The 21033-nt window shown below is 45.3% G+C and overlaps 1 protein-coding gene across 1 annotated transcript; it reads left to right on the top strand.

Annotated features, from left to right (window-relative positions):
* Positions 1–1897: 1897 nt before the first annotated feature.
* Positions 1898–20669, top strand: LOC104278092 (nuclear factor of activated T-cells, cytoplasmic 1-like; the record flags this gene model as incomplete). Its single annotated transcript, XM_009874960.1, has 5 exons — positions 1898–2142; positions 4925–5097; positions 6913–7053; positions 19345–19400; positions 20537–20669. Coding segments are annotated over exons 1-5 (748 nt in total), but the record flags the coding sequence as incomplete, so codon positions are not given.
* Positions 20670–21033: the final 364 nt, after the last annotated feature.

Raw genomic sequence — 21033 nt, 5'->3', positions numbered from 1 at the left:
GGCAAAGCCCAGCCCGTCTGCACGACGGGGCCTTTAAAAAATACAGACATAAATTTGAAGATCACAAACTTCAAAAAGCAATGCAAAAACACACAGCTGTGATCTTATTGTTTATTTTCCAGCTTGCAAACACTTCTTAGGGGAGGGCAGGTGCTCAAAGCCGAGGACTTTGGGTGGTGGATTGCCTCCTCGTAGGAAACCTGTGGGAAAAGCACAAGCTGAGGCTCGGCAATAGGTTACGAGATACGGCAGCGGCCGAATTTGGATTTAAAGGTAAAGCCTAAAATAGCAGAACCCACGGCAAGCCCAACATTTTTGGACCCCTTTGGCCAGATTCGGGAAGACACACGGGTACCTCGGTGTGTGATTTTGCTTTGGCTGGGTTGAGGTTTGAGTTACTCGCTGGTCTATTTTTACCTTTTAAGCAGCCTTGTAATTCAATACGCGTTTGTTTTAATTTTACCCTCTCCATAAAAAGCACCGTCCATGACGAATCGGAGAAGTTGACTGGTGGTAACGCGTAGAAGTTCAGTCGGCTGGTGTGTCACACCACCTTACTTTCCGCTCCCTGCGAACCCTTGATCGAAAATACCCCGCAATCCCTGGCATCCCCTCCGTCACCTCTGCTCTGGAGATGCCGAGGCAGGGTGAGATCAGCCGTTGCGCTTTCCTCTTGCCATCAGCATATTTCGTAGCACTGGGTTTGCTCTCACCAGAACTTTTGCAGTGCTCAAGGAGCAAAAGAGACTCGAGGTCTTTGTTCTTTAAGAGTGTTCAGGTGGTAAAACACCCTGGAGAGATAGGTCTTGCGTTACTGTGAAGCCACAAATTACTTTTTAAGGTGTAAGGAGAGCAAAAGCAAGCAAAACACAAATAAAAACATTTGATATGGGTTTTGCCACTTGCTTTTATCTTTCTTTAGCTTTGAGCCTGCGTGCGCCATATGTTGAAACCATCGCTCCTCACCAAATTGCGGTCGATGGTCTAATTTTGATCTGTCGGGTTTAGCCACGGGTGGGTACCTCATGCCCGAGCCCCACCTGAGCCATTTGCGGAGGAAACCAAACCCGCAATGGAGCGAGCGGGTCCTCTCCGTGGTGGGACATCCCACCACAGCCATGATGCATTGCTTGGCATGAGGCTTCGCGGCCAACTCGTGCACGAGAGCTGTTCCTCTGCGACTCGTTCCGCAGCGTGAGGTGGAGGTTGGAGCTGTCCCCAGCCGGCTCTACCCGTCCTCTCCTTCACACTGACCTGAACCCAGAGCGGCTTCTTCAGGAGATGCTGGGGATGAGGTCAGGCTCCGCTCCCGCTCCGTCCCGTGACAGAAATAACTCTTGGTGTCATCAGAGCAGTCACTGTAACATGGACGAGGTTCAAGTCAGGCCCGGTCGCTTCAATGAGATTTTTGTGTGATTATAACAAGAATTTGACACACATGGTGAGCCGCTGGCCGTGTATATGCGATCTGTCTCCGTGCCGTCCCAGGAGTTATTTATCAGCATAAAAATCAGTTAATGAGGGGACATGTCACGAGCAGCGGCTTGCTGCAGCACAAGGGATGGATGAGCCTCGTCCTTTCCACTCGCAAACTCCGTTGGAGGGAATGTTGACTTTGCTACTTTTTTTTTCTTTTTTCCCCCGCGGCAGAACTCGTGCTGAGTTTTCTGTGGATGTAGTGGGAGCGCTCCAAAGCTCTCCCCGTCTGCAGCGCCTCGGGCCCTTTGGGATAATGAGGCATTTTCTGAGGGCACCTTTTTATTGCACCAATATTACGGCGCAGGGAAAATGAAAAGGGGGGGAGGTGTGGAACTTAACACATCGCACCTGTTGTGAGGTTCTCTCCTTGAATTAGGCTCTCCTGCTTATAAAAAATTTAACGGGCTCCTCACAGTTTATGCGCGGGGTGCTCAGCGGGCGCTTTCTGTTCTCTTGCCAGCTCCACGGTTACTTGGAGAGCGAACCGCTCACCCTCCAGCTGTTCATCGGGACGGCAGACGACCGCCTGCTGCGACCCCACGCTTTCTACCAGGTTCACCGCATCACCGGGAAAACCGTTTCCACCACCAGCCACGAAACGATACTTTCCAACACCAAAGTCCTGGAAATCCCACTTCTCCCTGAGAACAACATGAGAGCCATGTAAGACCTGGGCGCTGCAGCCGTTTCCTCTTGGTCGCCTCACTTGGTTTCTTCTCTGTTGGTTCGAGTTGTTATGTGGGGTTTTTTTTGTTTCTTCACAATTTTGCTTTTCCTATATTTATTTATTTTTTCAAAAGTTCTCTCTGTAATAGTAGGTTTTGACAACTTTGCCAGGACAAATTGCCCCTAATCAACTTAACACCAAAATGAACTTGACAAATATTTATGACAACTGATTGCCTTCATTCTAGAGTTTCAGCCAATGTGCTTATTTGCCATTTAAAATGAGTATCTCGGTTACCAAGCTGTAAATATCTCCTACCTCAGCTCCTGCATTTAGTTTCTAAATATGACACCTCTTGCTCCTATACGCACTAGCACAGAGCACATGGACTACTAAAATTTGTCTTTGGGTGTCAAAGGAAACTCTTAGAGAGCATTTCCAAGTACCCTTGTGGCACTACTCTGAAGTTCTTAGGTAATACAGATCAGCATTTTTTATGGCATTGGTTTAGAAGCAAAGCTTCCAGAACTAAGAAGAGGAGTAAAGGTGATACAGGTTGGAGTTATTAAACTGGGTAAATTTACTCCTGTGCTGAAAAGCAGGTGTTGAATGTCTTAGGATCTCTGAATTAGTAGGAGTGATAATTAAGTGCCCCATATGTCCATTACACCCAGCTCAAGTCCCTGTCATGGGCAGGGACACCTTGCACCAGCCCAGGTTGCTCCAAGCCCCATCCAACCTGGCCTTGAACTCTTCCAGAGAGGGGGCTGCAACGGCTTCTCTGGGCAACCTGTGCCGGTGCCTCAGCACCCTCACAGTGAAGAATTTCTTCCTAATATATTATATTTAGGTATAGGTGCATGCACCTTTGTGTGTCTATATAGGGAGGCAGAAATAGAAGTCAGTAGATGGAAAGCAAGGGAGAAATCCTGACGCCACCAAACCAAACACCAAGGGAAAATCCCAGGAAGCTGATTACTAAAATTGCGTTTTTGCTCCTTTTTGTTATTCATACGTTCTTCTGCACCTTAATGAAGCAAAAAATGATATCGGAGACCTCCAGCCTGTAGTGATTGTTAGAAGCCAGTTGGCAGCGTCGTGTCCAAGATGCCTTGGTCTCTTGTGGAGATGGAAGAGCTGGGATGTGCCGAGCTGCATTGCCAAGGGGGTTTAGCATCGCCACTTGAGACCTGAGGACCTCTGTCAGTGCATTGTGTTAAAAATCACGATGAGCCTGCAAAATTATCGTCCCCCCTTGCCGTCGTCGTAAGCTGGCACGACTCCCCTGAGCTTAGTGAAATCTCGCCCAATTTGTACCTGCTTGGTATTGATTTGACCCTTTATTTCCCAGTTTTGGCCATCTCAGAATGCTATCACTGTTTGAATCCCCTTTTTGCTCTGAAATAAAGGTAGTTACATGGTTTGGGAGCCAAGCTGAATATTTTTGGGACATGCGTGCCAGATCGTGGTAGAGCTCTCTCAAGAACCACGCACAACGCTTTGGCGTATGTAAGCCTGACATGTCTAAAACCTCATATAGCACTAATAATGAATTGAAATTTGGAGCCAAGGACTTTTCTCACACATACTTTGTGTGTGCAGGCATTGATTCAGTGAAGCACATTTAAACTTTTACACATGTAGCTACGCCTACTGACTTCAGGTTTTTATGTCCATGACTCTACAAGCCTAAATTTAAATGCTTTTTCTCCTCAGAACTTTATGGGCTCTGAACCAGTGAAGTCCTTTTTATTTATTTTACAAGTATTGCTATAGGAGAGACCCTCTTACTTCTGCATCTTACCGATCTTTGTCTAGAATTTTGACAAATATTTCAGAATTCATATAGCCTCACCTGCTAATACGCATTGGTGAGAAGCTTTAATACTTTCATTAGTTTCTTTGGTCGTATCAGCAAGAGCCTTTTTGTTATGCTGAAATCCATACTTGAGAAAAAAAGGTGCAGATCAAACCCGTGCTGCCATAGTTCTTGTTTGCAGCTTGCTTCAGAACGGAGCTTCAAAGGTCTGGAGGGGGAATTAAACTCTTTGAATGCAGAATAAAATTAAACTGTGCATATTCGGTGTAATAAAATGTGTGCCAGAGAGCATTTCTTCTCCAGAAGAAATTGCCATGTAGCTTTTGTAGTTATGGCCAAAGCAGAGGTATTTTTTTGGTGGGTTTTTGAGGGCGTATGTTTATGTATCATTTGTTTCGGGAACCTCCTCTGTTGAAATTTGCTTTGACAAAAATCCTGACTTCTGAACTCATCCAGGAGGAAACCAAAGTTTAACAGAAAAAAAAAAAAGGGAGAGAGGTCAGGAATAGTAATAGCTCTGTCTGACAAAAAGCACGTTTTTCCCTAATGTGGAGGGAGGACTCTGAGTTTCGGTTTTTTTCATGCAGAGTGTCAGCTCAACACTCAGCTTGGGAGCATTTCCAGCTCATTCAAATACAAACACATTGACAGTAGAACCAACCTTGGGGAGAGCTGTGCTCATTAATAGACGCTTTCAGGACTTTGCCCTTGAATAAAAATCATGTCAGATTTTTCTCCAAATTAACTGTAACAAGTAAAACTGTAAGTAACCCTGCATTCCAGGTTAGTTACACTTTGCACACTGCTGTCTCATTCTGTTGACTTTTCCAGTCTCACTATTTCTTTGGGCTTTAGTTAATCTGTAATGGTTGGATTCAATGATCTTAAAAGTCTTTTCCAACCTAAACGATTCTATCGTTCTAAATGATTCGAATTGCTTGGTGTTTCCTTTTGGACAGCATCGACTGTGCAGGGATATTAAAGCTCCGAAACTCCGACATCGAGCTGCGCAAGGGCGAGACGGACATCGGTCGGAAGAACACGCGCGTGCGGCTGGTCTTCAGGGTTCACATCCCACAGGCCAACGGCCGGACCCTCTCCTTGCAAGTGGCCTCCAACCCCATCGAGTGCTGTAAGTAGGCAACATACCTCCTTCTCTTGCTGGGTTTTGTGGCACCCCACGTGCGTCTTTGTCCACCGACACGCTGTTGTGTTTGTTTGGTTTTACCTGTCTAGTTGGTCAACCATTATCTGGTTTCCAGGAGCATGTGGTTTATATTGAAGACAAAAGACTAGTGTCTTACAAAAAAAACGTGGAGCTTTGTGCATTGATTTCTGCTGGAAAGAATACACTTAAATCAAAAGTAGAGTGTGCTGAGACTAATAGTAGACCTGGGAGTGACAAGACTTTTTGGTGACTCCCTGTTGTACAGGTAACTGCTGTGGGTCTTCTGGAAAACGGTCATCATGCCCTGTTCACTCTCTGTCTCCCCGTTATAAACCAAAACCCAGCAAACAAAACCCTGTATCGTTACACCTGTGTTGTTCTCGCTCCGTAAGCCTTCTCAGCTTCCCCCATACAAAACCAAACCTCTTTGCTTCATGTGGCTTTAACCCTCCAGCATAAGGGTTGGAAATTGAATTTCAGTCTCACTGCCAGCTGATTTGATTGGCTGGATGGACTGAAACAGGTTTTTAAGATTTTGTTGGATTCCTCTGATGCTGACGGGCTAGGGAGTAACTTTCCATCTTTGGGGGAGCGGTGCAAGTGGTAAGAGCTTCTCTCCTTCACTGTCGTTTATTTAAATAAACAAAGGAACATCAGCAGTGAGTAGGGAGTTACATTAAGATATTCTGAAGAATAGCAGAGCCTTCTTCCCTGTAGCAGGTAGACTGGCATAAAGCCCTGTCTTCTGTCCAGAGTACTTATGAGATGAATAGTTTCCCCTTTGTTTCTTATTCAAGGGCAAGTTCTAGACTAAAAGAAAACACAAAAAATGCAAGGAGTCATGGTTTCACCCTGCTCCTCTTGAAGCGGATGAGAGATTTTCACTTGCTTTATAGCAGGATGAGGCACAATTAGAGAACATCCCAAACTGGTCAGTGCAAAGGTGCCAAGCTCGGGAAGCCACTAAATATTGGATTTGTATCAGTGAACTGCAGTTTTGAGTGTTGTGTAATGTGCCTCCCGAAAGGAGCGGAAAATGGGAGAAAAAATAAACGCGGGTGTTATTTCCAGTGCAGAACGTGGAATAAGCTGGTGCCAAAAAATTCATGCATCTCTTCGTGCATGTGACACCAGGAGGATCCGTGTAATCGGGATAAAATGTCATGTCATCCTTTGAAGCACAGCCACGATCGCTCCGTGTGTCCCCACCCTTCGTGTCGGAGTAGGGGGATAAGATATGTGGCACGAGAACACCGGATTCCGTTTGCCTGGCTCCACGTGTGCTTTGGCACTCAGCTTCTGGTGGAAATGTGCTCTCTGAGCTATGAGCTTCTGCTGGATCCTGGGGCTGCTGCTTCACAACAGCTTGCAGAATGGGCAGTACAGCGTGTGGTGACTGAAACGCATTTGGGACATGGATGGTTACCTTGTCGCGTGTGCCTTGTAAGTGCGTGGCATAGATGTACCTAAGAAAAAAAAGTTAACAATGAATCAATTGCAGTAAAAATATACTTTTGGGTATAGTACGGATCAAGCTGAGTTTTAAAATAGCTTGTTCTTTGTGAGCCTTTTGAATCTGTACTGCGATGTTTGATAACCCGATTTTTGCGCTTGGAAACCACCCATATTTCCTGCAAACCTTCTGACCTTTCTTTGTTTTTGTATCAGTCTCATAAGGGTAAGCATTAAGTTACTTACTAATGAAGTATTTACTTATTTTTGTGCATGTGTTTGTGGTTGCCTTTTTTTTTTTTAATTATCTTTTTTCTAACTCTCCAGCTCAGAGATCTGCCCAAGAGCTGCCTTTGGTGGAGAAGCAAAGTACTGACAGCTTTCCTGTTACTGGAGGGAAGAAAATGATACTGACTGGCCATAACTTTCTGCAAGACTCCAAAGTCATCTTTGTGGAGAAAGCACCAGGTATGTCTTTTCAATCTAGACTCAGTCTGCCTTTTCCCCTCTGTTTTAAAATCTCTGCCAAATGATAAATACACTAATGACATTTTCTTCTGCACGTAATACGTTTTCCATGTCACTGGGCAAAGCTGTGAAAGTGATCTGAGCCGTGCCTGATGCTGAGGTTTCACACTATGGCAGGTGTGTAGGTTCAGGTAGACAATAGTGACGTTGAAAGTCAATGTTTGGTGGTTTGGTTATTTTTTAGCAAACCGCAGCTGCACTGCACAGGACCTGTGGTATGTGTTCAGAGCGGTGGCACGTCTTTGTAAGACCTGCAAGATGGTGTGTCATAGAGTCATAGACTGTTTTGGGCTGGAAGGGACCTTAAAGGCCATTTAATTTCAACGCCCCTTCCACGGGCAGGGACACCTCCCTCCAGATGAGGTTGTTCAAAACACCCTCCAGCCTTGGAAACTTCCAGGGAGGGATCTTCCACAGCTTCTCTGGGCATTCTGTTCCAAACCTCACGTTGCAACCTTCTTGTTAAAGCTTTCTGTAATTTGTGGAAGAGGGAGGGAGGCTTCTTGGGGCAGGTGTGTGTACCTGCGTGTCCTCCTGTGGCAACTGAAACTGGTGGCATTTATAAGCTGCTGGCCGAGGAGGACCTGCAGTGCACACGCCTTCACTTGAAGGACATGTTTCTGGCTTACCTTGAGGACCAAGGGAGGACAGAATGCACAGGGTGGGAGCTGGGGCTGGAGCAGGAGGTGCCCGCAGGAGTGGTGGGGTGGGCACACACTGACAATGGGTAACGCACACGGGTGCCCCGTGGGCAGAGACGGTGGGAGCGGAGCTGTTGAGTCAAAGTCAGGCTCTGAAACGAGATCGTTAAGGGTAGTTCTTGAGTCTTGTTTTGGAAAGGGTTTCCGTGGCACTGGCACAAGCCACAGATTCCTCAGCTGCCTTTGAACTTTAAACAATCTTGGGTGCTCCTTGGGCCCACAGCGCCAGCTTTGACTCCGCGCCTGCTTAACCCTTCATGCCCACGAGGTTCCTGCTGTCCCTGACACGTGTTCATGTGACAGGTCAGGAGCAAAGTCCTCGATCTGCCTCATTACAGGGAGGAAACCTCATTAGAGGGTGCTTCCCCTCCTACTTATTTTGTCTCCTCTCCTTTTATTGAGTTGGACAAATTTTAAAGTCTCACATCCCAAAGGATTATGATGGTGACGTGGGTGTGGATTTGGACACCATCTCCCTTAAGCGTTAAGTACTCTGAAGGCAGGACATTCACCGGGTAGCCTTGAATTACAAAAATGCAAAATGGGGCCAGCCTCGTACTTTTTCACTAGACAGATACCCCCCTTGAGCAGGAGGAGTTTGAGGCTGCACGTAGACAGCAGAAAATAATTCATATAAGCGATAGCCTTTAAACATTTTGAGAGGTGAAGGAGCATGCTGCTGCATGCTGGGCATACTGGTGAGGAAGAAAATGATCAAAGGGCCTTGCCTATCACCCTGAAAAACTCCCAGGGTGAACTCCTTGGTGCATGGGTTGGTGGGATGGACCAGAGCCGATGGCTCCAGCTCGGTCTTGGGGCAGAACCACCGTATTTCGTGTCAAATCAACGAGCGTCCCCAGCCTTCGCTTTGGTAAATCCATGCGTGGTGTTTCTTTCCCTTTCGGCTCTCGCAGGTCTGTGAAAGTAGGTCAAGAGAGGGAACACCGGCATCGTTTCTCTTTCTCTTAGAAAGCCGGTTATGAACTTTTGTGATTAGCTGGAGACATTCATTAATTTTGCTGCTGTAACCACTGTTGTTTTTTGAATTAAAAATGTTAATCACGTTCCTTGTGGGTAGCAGCCAAACGCAGCTATTACAAAGTAATAGGTCACAGGAATCGTTGCACTTATAAAGGGGACGTATCTTTTATATAAAATTTAAATATTATGCTGCATGAGCTCATGTCTTCAGTCCTCGCTTGGGCAGAGTCCCCAAGCCAGAAGGCAGTCTCTGGGAACTGTCTCATTGAAGCTGGTCTGCATACTTAATTAGCTAGTGCAAGGAGCTCCAGAAGCTTTTTGTTTGCTTTTTTTTTTTTCCTCCTCCCCCCTACTTCTGTCTGAATAATTCCTTTAAGTCTGCCCGAGTGCATTGTGGTCCGCTGAGTGTTTTTCCAAGCGTGAGTCCCAAGCTCTCTCCGTCTTCAGGGCTTGCCCTCAGCTGTTGCAGTCTCTGGAGGAATGGCATTATCCTGGCCTCCTCCAGTGGGGAGTCTGTCTGAGCAGTGACTCATACGAGAGGGAATCCCTGAAGAATGATCAAATCAATCCTTCTTCTGCGTGGAGGCGGCAGCTCCATGCGTTCAGCTTTTAACCCCTTAGCAGCCACTTTCCGGCACGCGGAACCGAGCGAAACGTACTCGGTGGCTCTGCATCTCACAGAGGAGGAGGAGCAAGGCAGCCAAGGGATGAAGGCAAGGACCCATGGGGAGGAGCACGGCAAGGACCTCCTCTGAAAGGAGAACCCCTCGCGGCGTGGGCCAGGCACCCCTTTTGGATAAATAAATAACGAGTCTTTTCTGAAGTGGGCCAAAATTTGCATGATCCTTTGTAAGGGACTGTAAAAAAAGTTCTTGTCTGTTGAAACGAGTCCTTATTTTACAGGAATATGGTCAAGTGTTTTATTGCTTACACATCAGGCCGTGATGAATGATGATATAAAATGACCATCCAAGAAATCTACGGGCGGTAAAAATGTGAATGCTGACTGTGCTTTGAGAGGTTTGCTCTTTTCAGTTGGGCATTTCCTTAGTCTAGGGAGTCCCACGATAACTCTATGATTCTATGACTTCGTCTCTCACAAATTACATTAATAACTCTTTACCTTCTTTTGCTTTCTTTCTCTCTTTGTAGTCGTGCTTTCCCCTTCTTGAGTTTCTAAAGGGTTTTCTGTGCCTGCGTATCGCGGCTGTTGGTTGCTACATATAGGACGTCTGATACCAATCTGGCTTTCATCAGAAGAATTCGTACTTTCTAAAATATAAAAAACAATCTGCAGCTTCTTACTGGCACAGTTCCTTGATGTCTGCATGCTGGTGTAGCATTGTAGTTACAAAAGCAGATGAAATGAAGTTTACCCTTTTTAAAACTCTTTTGTTTCATTTCTAGCTTAGAAACATACCAGGCAACAAATATCTTGAGGGAAGCTGAGAAACCCAGAGGTGTTTGGACAGATTTTTTGAGGACTGCCTTCCTTTGCTAGCAACTTCTGCGAATGCTGTGTACTTGTTTTCAAAGCTAGTTTTTTGCCGGTGGTGCAAGTTACTGAACACAAAGCGGCACAAAACCCTGGCAGCAATGACCACACGGCTGGTTCCTAGTGTATCAGATTGTGATTATTGATCTATAAAACTAAGTGTGGTAGAAAAATCCATTTCTCTTCACTCAGTTCACAAACATGTTTCCCGTAGCTCCCAAGCGAAAGCTCACTAGTGAGGCACAAACCCCGTATCCTAAGCAGGAAAGCTATGGATATGTCTTCCTGGATGTTGTAGAGTTGCCCAAGGTATTTCAGAAAGGGTCTTGCACCAAGATCTGAAAAAGTTAATCAACCCTGAAAAACTACTCCTTGCCCAATAAATGGCTCCTTGCTCCTATAGCTAGAATGGTTTCAGCACTGAAACTAGCTCAGCTGTTCCCGGGCTAAACAGATTTGGCCGAGTTGAGACAAACCTAAGAGATCAGGTTAAATTGACTGAAACTTTCATTATTAGCAGGTTGTGATCTATGGGAGGAGATGGGTATTTGGTGTTGTATTGTTATTATCACTCAGTTGAGTTTCTGCTGGTTAAGTCAGAGCATCAAACCCGTTTCTTTGGTTTTGTGCTTAGTGACCAGAGCTCGAGGCAGGAGTTCTAAAGAGCGAAGAGGCAGAAATGTAACACCCAACTCCACTACGGGGTTGGTGTCTCAAATAACACTGACTTTTTAATTCTGATTCTGGACTGGTAATGTTGAAGGCTACCTTGCCCTCATCAAAGGCCTGTGTCTGAGCTTCCTGGTGACAAATGCCCCTCCCTGAAGATGCATTACTCTCTTTGATGGCCATTAGTGGAGTTCACAATTTGTAATGCTCTATCTCTGCCTAACTCCAGGCTTGCAGAGGACTTGGGTGGTTCTGAGCGTTTCGCTCATTACTCAGCCTCCAAATCCACAGTGATCCTAGCACCTATATGCTCTGTAACCTAATTGCATAATATCCTCAGCTATTGTGCCCAAAGCCTCTGAAGCTCGAGTTCCCAAAACACAGAGGAATCAAGAGCACCTAAACAGTATTTCCTCCAGGGATTTTTCACTTTTTGAATATTTTCAAACAATTAGAAATTCTCCAGATTTAGTTATTGCTTTAAACTGTTCATTCTGCTGGTGTTTTTATTTTGTTAAATGGATTTGTCTGTCAAAACTGTTCCTCTTCCTTGCTGGAACAGGTTTTGCTGTTAGAACGTGAAGGTGCTGACGTGGCATGGTAATAGTTATACTAGGGTAGATGAAAGATAGCTGAGTGAAATCACCACATTTTTTGTGTATATGCCAAAGGAAATCACACTTTTCTGTAAGTATTTCAGATGGGAAAACTTAGAGTTTGCCTCCTGATAGACGTGTGGTCAAGCTTGGTCAGCTGTATGTTTGCACAAAGTAAATGTGATATGGAAAAGAAGGAAGCTGGATGAATTTCAGTGTCTACTCAAGCATTTCACAGGTTTTTTTGTTCCTCTCAAATTTCACTGTCTCTGGCAAAGATTAGAATCAAGCAGTTGCTGCTTTAAAGGTACGAATGTCGGTCTGAGAAATGCAGCTCTGTGTGTTGTGTGATTAAAAGTTCCCTTGTTGCACGGCAGGTAACTCAAGTACAACATGTGAGCTTCAGGAGAGCTTATAAAAGTTCTGGAAAGCGATGTGTTGGCGAAACACGAGTGGCATGTAGACGGAGGGGATGTGTTGGGGAAGCATGTGGCCTTTTTGGTTTGACTCAGCTACGCTTCTGAGCTCCGGGTCTGGAGTCTGTTTTGACGTGATGTGATGCGATGCGGAGACGGGTGACCTGAGTCTTGGCAGAGCTCCATTTGGTAAAAGATCTTAACATTCTCGGAGATCTTTCCATTGCTCTTTCCATTGCCAGTAGCAGTCACAGTTTGGGGGGCAACTGGCCAACAAGGGGTCGTGTTTCACACTGGTAATCATACTGTAGCTCACATAATAAATAAGCAAGTGGCAAAAGTCCCTTTCCCCCGCTAGTCAGAGGGGCCGATAGTACATAATTTTGTCTTCATCTGTCTATTTATCCAAGTTGAGGACACGTGTTCCAGTTGGCAGTGAGCAGTTGCACACTGACTCATGCGCAGTGAGGTTAAAAATTCTGGAAACTAGATAAACTGGAAACTTCAAAGGCATAGAAGTTGGGTGCACAGAGTTTGTGTGAAGGTCACTTGAACCTTATTTCCTAGAGATGTATTGATAGCTGAAGGGGTTTCTGGCCACTGCCCAGAAATAGATATCTTTGGGCAAATAGCGTCATCAGATGGTGGATTCAGTTGGTGGTGGAACCCTTTCACGCGCTCGCGGTGATGTAGCTGGTAGGAAATGGCAGCACGTTTCAGTTTTTCCTGGCTGTTCAGTCTAGGGAGTGGTGAAGATGGAGTGGGACAGCGGCCATACGCATAAGATGGTGTCGGTGGCAGGGGCTTGCTCTCCCTGTGAAGAATGAGATCAATCAATCACAGATACTTGGCTGTGGACAACAGAGAAATAAGAAATAACTCCGTGGTCTCTGGTTCGAAGTCACTTGTCTGGGTAGCTGTAAAAATTTTTTAATTATAGAAACCATGACTGAGTGCTTGAAGTTTATCCTTTCATGTCTTTGCCAGACCAAGTGGCTTCAAGCAGCTGTATCTGTGCAAGCAATGCTTTCTCTCTGAAGCGTTATAACTACCACAAGCTTTCGGATAGATTTTGCTCTTACTGTTCCAGTAGGACCCTCTGTCCAAACACACAGGAATTCACAGAAAGCCGAGGCTCTAATGAAGCAATCAGTGCCTAAAGACAGGAGAGGAAAGGACTGTGGTGGGTTGACCTGAGATGGAAAAGCTCATGGGACAAGTTAAAGACAGGGAGATCGCTTGCCAGGTATTATCACAGGCAAAACAGACTCCACTCGGAGAAAATAATTTGTGGCCAATTAAAAACAGAACCTGCCAGAAAACCTACTTCTACGTGGGCTCATCTTCACGGACGTCGTAATGGGATGTCTCTGAAAGATGTGATTGTGGCCATATAGTTAAAACAAAGAGTTTATGCCTTGAAAAATAATCCAAAAGGAATAATTGAAAGCATTTGGGTCAGACTTAAGATGAGAAAGAAATGGGAGTAGCTGTAGTACAGGTGGTGGTGTTGGCATCAAGCACAAAAGAAGCAGAGGAAAAGAATTGTTCATGGAAGGAAAGTTTGGAACTTGGTTTAAACTGGCTGTGAGATTTGTTGCTCCAATAGTCTCAGAGAAAATATGAGACAGATTAGACTGAAAAAGATGGACTAGGAATATTTTACTCAGTTTTCAGCTGTGGAGTCACAGGTCCAGCCCGCTGGAGGTTCTCAGAGGAAAGTTGTGAAGACGAGGAGATGACACGACTGTAACCAAAGACAGAATGAAGTATTGTCATGACTGCTGGTGGGTGGCTGAGCTGGGTTTGCTTGGTTCAAACTGCCTGCTCTAGAGGAGTTTTACAGGGATGTCATACTGCACTTTTACTTGGAAGTTGAGTGTCTTAGACCTGGAATTACTGAGAGTTGCTAAATAAAAGCCTCAGACCAACGGTAGTTTGAGTAGGGGGAGGTGCCAGTGAGCACAAATTGCATAACCAGCTTCCATTCTGCTGAAAATAGGATCTGGCCGGTCATTCTGATGGTTTTGGCTCAAAACAAACCCCAATCAGTCAGTTGTCAGCACAGTGCCTCCTTTTAATTACCCGGGCTAAAATTACACTTCATTTGCAAACACCTGAGCTCAGAATAATTAAGTCTGGTAGACATACTGTGTTAAAAGCAACTAAAAAGGCTCATGGTTTGGGCAAAGTGAGTCCTTCGGCTTTTGTCTTGCCTGGCTGAGCAACCAGGGAGGAAGCGCATGTCTGGCACAGGTGCCAAAGTACTCTCTGGGTTTTTATCAGCTGGTTGCTGCACAACTCTTTTTATTGTTAATTTAAGGTTAAAAAAAAAGAAAAAAAAGAAAGAGAGAAAAAGTAACTTGAGAGCATTGCGTCCATGACAGAATATGTATATGCATTAACAGGTACTGACTGGTACCTTTGCAGAACACCTCAAAATCACGCTGCATAATCCTCCTGCCTTGCATCTCTGCCCTGCTGGTCGTGGCCATGCTAAAGTAATCTGGGGTGTAATATAGGCATTATTGTTTAGGGTGATCTCACAACCCATTAATCAAGCAGTGGATCCCTCTGGGAGGACAGAGCTAGTTTCACCGTCTTGCAATATATGAATGTAAATACAGATTTACGGTCCAGCCAGCGCAGTCAAACTCTGTTGAGCCATGGGCTGGAAGAATATAAAATGTACAATGCGGCCGGCAGTGAAATCACAGATTTCTATGTCTGTGTCTGTTCTTCTTGTATCTCAAGTGAACACAGGACTACTAAATGATATAGATGGTTTTAACCTCCTGTAGTAAAGTGAAATCACTTAAGTGTATCTGAACGCTCCCATTACGCCCGTTTCATAGAGGCAAGGTTTAAGTGGTTGCCAGATGTTATGCCCTCCTGAGTTTCCAGGCTTGGAGTGTTTTTTTGGGGTTTGTTTGAGGGTACTGTATATTCTTTCCCTTCTCTCCCATCCTTCACTCTTTAATGAGGATTTGATTGTTCTGAGTTTGCAAACCCCTGGCAGTTCCCTGGGGGACGAAGGTAAACCCAGCCTTGGAAACCTTGGGGGAAGCTGTCCTGAGGGGCATCGAAGAAGGAGAAAACTGTAGAAAAATTTCTTTGGGAAGTCTTTACAGCCCTTTGCGTTGCTTTTCGGTGAAGAAAACCCCCATGTCGTGGTCTGCGGGGCTTAATGTGCGAATAACTGACGGCCCTGGGTTTACACAACTACTTTTTATTGCTGCTTCTGTGTTAAAACAGGCCTCTACAGTGCCTTTTTATGTGGAAATCTTATAGCTGGGTGTGGTGGGGAAGCCGTTCGGTGACTCATACTGCAGGGAATTCCCTGATGAATTAGAGTATTTTTACTTCTGGACTTGTGCACAGTTTCCTTTAGCTCCGGGAGCAGTGGCTGATAAGAGCAGACTACAAAGGCCCATTCACCCTTCAGCCCCAGCACGTTAAAACTGGGTAAAACTCCGTTAACGCTGGGTGTGGATGCTTTGCGAAGCTGAAAATCCCCCCACTTTGCCCCTCCACGTAACGGGGTAGGTTTGTGGTATTTCCATCCTTAGCAATCCCAGGTGCTCGGAGTGTCAAGGCGCCAAAAAAAAAAAAAAAAAAGGAAAATAAAACAAAAAGGCTGAAGCGGCTGGCAGTGAAGTGCAGCCGAAATAGGGATGGCTATAAATAACAGCGATGGGGCTGTAAATGTCAGGCTTCCTGACAAAACCCGGTGTCTTCAGCGCCCAGCCCAGGGGAAAGAGCCTGCGTGGAACTGGGAGGTTTCTCACTCCCCCTGTACTGCCACTTCTTCAACTTCAGTCGTTCTATGATTGTGTGATTCTTTAGAGGATAAGGAGGGATTCGAGGGCTTTTCTCCCAGCCCCTGGCACAGGTCCCCAGGGGAAGCCTTGGCTTTGAAGGGGCAACTGCTTTTGCTGGCACCGGGGACTCTGCACGGCTTGTGCCCTGATGGTTTGGGTTTGTTTTCCTTTAGAAAAAAAAAAAACAACACAAAAAAAAACCCCAAAAAACCCAAACCCGAAAAAGCACCAAACCAATGACAAAATAACTCGTGAAATCAAACAAACCCAGCGTAATACCTTGACAAAACTTTTTTGTGGCTGTATAAAGAGGTGTCTTTCTGTTCAAAGTATTGCGCTATAAATCTTAAAAAATGCCAAAACAAAGCCAGGTGTTTGGTTTGGAGAAGACACTTCTTATTACTCGGTAAAAGTAAATAGCAAAGTGAAAGGGAATGAAATAAGACCTTTGGAAAAGCCGTTTTCTCCCTTTTCCTCCCTGCCTCCTCCTCTCTTTCCTCTCCAGCCTCCGTCTCCCCGTATAACAACTACCCATTTGGGTACGGTAATTCCAGAGAGTAAACTTTAACGGGAATGCCTGAAATGTGTCTGCTTCAGCTTCGTGTTATGTCTGTAATTTGAATTATTTGCATTTTGGAAAGGTATAAATTGCTCTGGTGTACTTTGGTTGGCCGGTGGCCAGAAGGGAGGGAGTTGCCTTCGGGCCGCGGACCAAGGCGGGCGGCTGCTGCAGATGTGGCAGGAGTTACAGTGGAAACTTCTGTGGTGGAGCAGCCTCCAGCACATGCTGACGGGAGGCAGCATCCCATTCCAGCCCATTCCGTCCCGTTCCATCCCATCCCTCCTGCCTGCTCGGCGGGATCCCCGGCAGATGGGCATGGTCGGCAGAGCCGCTTTCTCTGGCGTAGGCAGATTGTGTTGGTGCTTTGGGCTCTTACGAACCGTTCCAGACCCATTATTCCCTTATTTAAAAAAAAAATAAATTAAAAATTCAGCTGAACTGTATAAACCTGCAAAACATGTTTACTGTAAGAGGTTGACGTAGTGGTCTAAGGTTTCCCTCCTGGAGCTGGTCCCAGTCCGTGGGCGTTGAGATTTCCCTCTTGGTTCACCAGACGTAATATGAGGAATTGTCTTTTTCCCCCCCCCCGCTGCCGTCGTCTCTTGCTTCATAACAACTTTTCCTCCCTGTGTTTTTGTTAAATGAAATGTCACTAGCTGTTAATGAGTTGTCTGTTCCCTACTTCTTCACTCTCTTCCCCATCCCCTCAGTCTCTGAGCAGCGATGGTCTGGACAGTCTCAAGGGAATTTCTTGGAGCGAAACCCGTATTGTTCTTTTTAGCTTCCAAAGACGAGCCACGGCTCTGGATTTTTATTTTCCTCATAGTTTAGATTATAGCATTTAAAATATTTCTGAGCAAACTCTCTTTGTCATCATAAAAATTTCAAAAGCGCATAAAGGCAGCGCTGCGTGAAGTAATTGAAAGATTAGTTAGAGATGGAGTCGTTTCGAGTTTTCCTGAAGTATCGGCAGGAAATAAAAACCAGAAACCTGAATCAGATCATTCATCTTGCAAAGCAGAAATTAAACATAGCAAAAAAACTGAACTTCTGGTAATCCGTTTACAGAGGCAAATTGAACACATGTTAACTACTAGTCTGGATGTCTGTAGTTTTTTAGTTGCTTTTTTTTCTTAAAAAAACCCCACAACACAAAAAACCCACCACCGAAACCCTCACAAAGCACAAATTTCCAGACTTTGCAAGACGTGTGATAGTGCCGATGTTGTGTTACTTTTGCAACTGACTGAATTAATTGGAGAGGGGAGAAAGGGAGGGCTACAGGGGCTCCATAAGGAAGGAGCAGGAGGTGCCAGGAGGCTGCTCCCAGGCATGGAATGTGCCCTGGCTTGCTGAATTTCGGTCAAGTTTTCGAAGTTGGTTTTTTTTTTTTGCTAATCCTGACAGCTCAGGGGAAGCATCTGTTGGATAAATCTGTTGGATAAATTGTTGGATAAATTGGGATTGCCAGTCCTCCCAAGAAGTCTACTTCAATTGTGGTGCTCTACGAAGAGTTGAGCACTGTCTGGCTGCTCCTTCTCTCCCCGCCGCCGAACCGGTTAAAGGAATTCCTTTTTCCAGCGTCACAATTTGAAACATAGGAAGAAGCTAAGCCTAAGTCAGCCTCGGTTTCCTACAAGAGAGACCCGCCAAACCCACTCTGCCGTTTGGGCTGCGGCTTTCGCGTTACGCTTCTTCCCCTACGTGGAAAAGAAAAAAAAACAAAAACAGGGCTTTGGACATTAAAACAATCGCCGGGGCTAGTGCCTCGGCAGCATTCCTTTCCCAGTAGGACAGCTGTACACAAAAATATTATTTACAGACATTTGTAATAAATCAGGCGGTTCTAAATGCGTCACCTCCATCCTGGCCATGAAAGCGAAGAGAGAAGAAAAAGTGCATTCACTCTTTTACCTTGCCGCGAGCTGTTTTTCTAAGGCAGGCCCGTGTCTTCTGTGATGAAGTTCAAAATAACTAATATTTGCATTTGCGTGTCCTGACGTTGCAATAAGGATACGAAAGAGACGACACAGAGTCTCGTTTTCCCTCTCGTTCTGGTGATGCCCAGCAATGATGGGACTCATGTGTCCCTGCTGCTCATGGCCTTTCGGCCACGTTTGTGTTTTTCTGGGCCTGCAGAATGGAACCCTTATGCTTTGTATTATTTTTCTCGTTTCTTTGCTTTGAATTTCAAAGCCACAAGGAAGTAAAAAAAAACCCCAAACCCTACTATTATTGAGCGGTGACTTCTGTATCAGTAAGGTGTGGGAAAAATGACTAGAGAAAACCTGTTCCTTCCAAAAGAGGGGTCCCCAGAAAAAGTGGTAACCATACCTTAAATCTGTGTTTGCTTGAAAACAGAAATGGCGTAAATTAGGAGGACCCAACACATGACTAGAAGCAGCTCCAGAAAACTGTAGGTGGGACCACTGTAGTTGAGCTCAACTAGCTTCAAAAATGGAGTTAAAAATTATGTTTCCCAGCCTATGGCCTTGCCTTTTGATCCAGACAGCAGGATTATGACAAGCTAGACAAGGAATATATTAAAATGAAATACTGCATGGCTGAGGAGTTTCCTCAAGACTGCTTTTTTTTTTGTTTCGTTTTGTCTAAATATTAAGGTTGAATATAACTCACTGCGTAGGTAGGGATCAAAAGGCCTCATAGCAATATTTTTCTCTGAACGTTTGGGAAGCTAAGGTGTAGGACCGTTGCATATTTTGTCCAAATTAGCAGCAGAATAAATTCCCAGTGGTTTTTCCCCCCTCGCAATATCATGTGCTCTGGATTGTGGTGTCCCCACCCTCAAAAAAGCTGAGTCGTGGGTTACCCAGATGGCCTCCTCATTGGGCAACGCCTTTGGAGAACTGGTTTTCATATATGCAGTTGCCCCCTCAAAGAGTTTTTTTTTTGCAAAAGTCATTCTTTTTGTAGGTTTGGGAAGGGGGGAAAAAGGATGGAACTAGATATCTTTTTCTTTTGTCTTTTAGATGGTCACCATGTGTGGGAAATGGAAGCCAAAACTGACAAAGAAATGTGCAAGCCAGTAAGTCTGCCTTAAATATTTTAACATCAAGATGAAAAATATATATTGCCTTCTCCAGCACTGTTACTAAAGAGGGATTTCCAAGGCTTTGGCACTGTGTCTCCCCACTGAAACAGAACAAGTACTTCGGCCTCCCCTTCTGGAAATCTTTCTTTAATAGGAGCGTGGGGTAAAAAGCCTTTGTTGGAAGCCATCCTGAAAGTAGGAAAGACCATTTGGAAAATATTTTTTCACTGTCCAGGATGGGCCAGCCCCGTCTGCTCATCTTCTGTCTTGCTGGGTCCGTTCTTCGCTCCACTCCCAAAGCAATTCCTGATCATTTTCCTTGGCTTTCATCTGCCTTCGGCAGAAGAAATGTGAATCCCCTCGCAGGAGATCAGCCCCACAGCTGGAGAAGTGTGGCTCCCTCAGCCATGACTATAAGTGGGAAATATGGCCACTATTCCACGGCTGCAGGAATATGCAACAGTTTGCTAGCTGCAAACCAGCTGGAGACATGCCGGCAAACAATTTAAAGGCCTCAGCTGAACGTAGGCCAAGTGCTAAGACGAGCGTTCCCTTTTATTCTTTCAAAAAGTGCCAAGGGAGGTTTTGATGGTCATAGCAGATCTCGCCGTGTGTTTCTGTAAGCTGATGCCCTAACAGCTAAGTCGTTCCTTAGCCCTGTGCGGGAGCGTGGAAGATCGCCTACACGCTCGCTGGCCCTTCTTCCGGTAGCACCAGATATTCTTGCGGGATCTACCATCCGTGGAAGCTAGCATGCTTAAAACTTCCTGGTTTGTCATATGAAAACACATTTCACCGTGGAAAATGGCCATGTTTGAATAATCATATGCCTGTCCTAATTCTCCTTTCAAAGAAAGTTGTGTTAGGGGTGAGATTTACTGAGGCTGACCTGCCAGCTGAGCAGTTGGGCTTTCTCCTGCTACGTTAGAGACCGCGGTTTGATTGTGGTCCCAAATTCATGTCAGAGGCAGGAGAGACGGAGCCTTGTCCATAGGTGGCATTATATTTGCTGTCCAAAGGGAAGAAGCAAAGGCTAGTGATTTTGTAAAGGCCTGAGCCATGCTAAAACCTGATTTAATACCTCAACTGCCCCAGTCACACCTTGATTTTCTGATGTGTTGCTTCTGCAGAATTCGTTGGTGGTTGAGATACCTCCTTTCCGCAATCAGAGAATTACCAGCCCTGTTCAGGTCAACTTCTACGTCTGCAACGGAAAGAGAAAGAGAAGCCAGTACCAGCTCTTCACCTATCTTCCTGCTAATGGTAACAAAACATGTTCCTTGTCTCTGCTGGCGAAAATGATTACTTAAAGAGACTCTTATGATTCTTTAGTAACCTGAATAGTTTGGAGGTATACCTGGAGCTATAAAAATGAGAGTGAGAATCAAACCACGAATGCTGCCTTTCTCTTTGCTGCCCGTACAAGAAACTTTCTCTGCAGATTAATTTTCTTTTGTATTGGCGCCAGAGACCTGTTGCAACAAAGATTTCTTTTAGTTTTGGGAGCTGAAGAGCCCCAGGCACACACTTACATGTGTAGCCACAAATTGTGAATGTGCTGAGGTCTCCACCAAGCTGCTGTCAACCCTCGGTTTGACTTTGTGGCCCTGGAGGGTACCTTGGATTT

The sequence above is a fragment of the Apaloderma vittatum genome, unplaced genomic scaffold (assembly GCF_000703405.1).
Source record: "Apaloderma vittatum isolate BGI_N311 unplaced genomic scaffold, ASM70340v1 scaffold42838, whole genome shotgun sequence".
Lineage (NCBI taxonomy): Eukaryota > Metazoa > Chordata > Aves > Trogoniformes > Trogonidae > Apaloderma > Apaloderma vittatum.
Note: the sequence above shows the minus strand (reverse complement) of the source record. Positions and strands in the feature narration are given on the sequence as shown.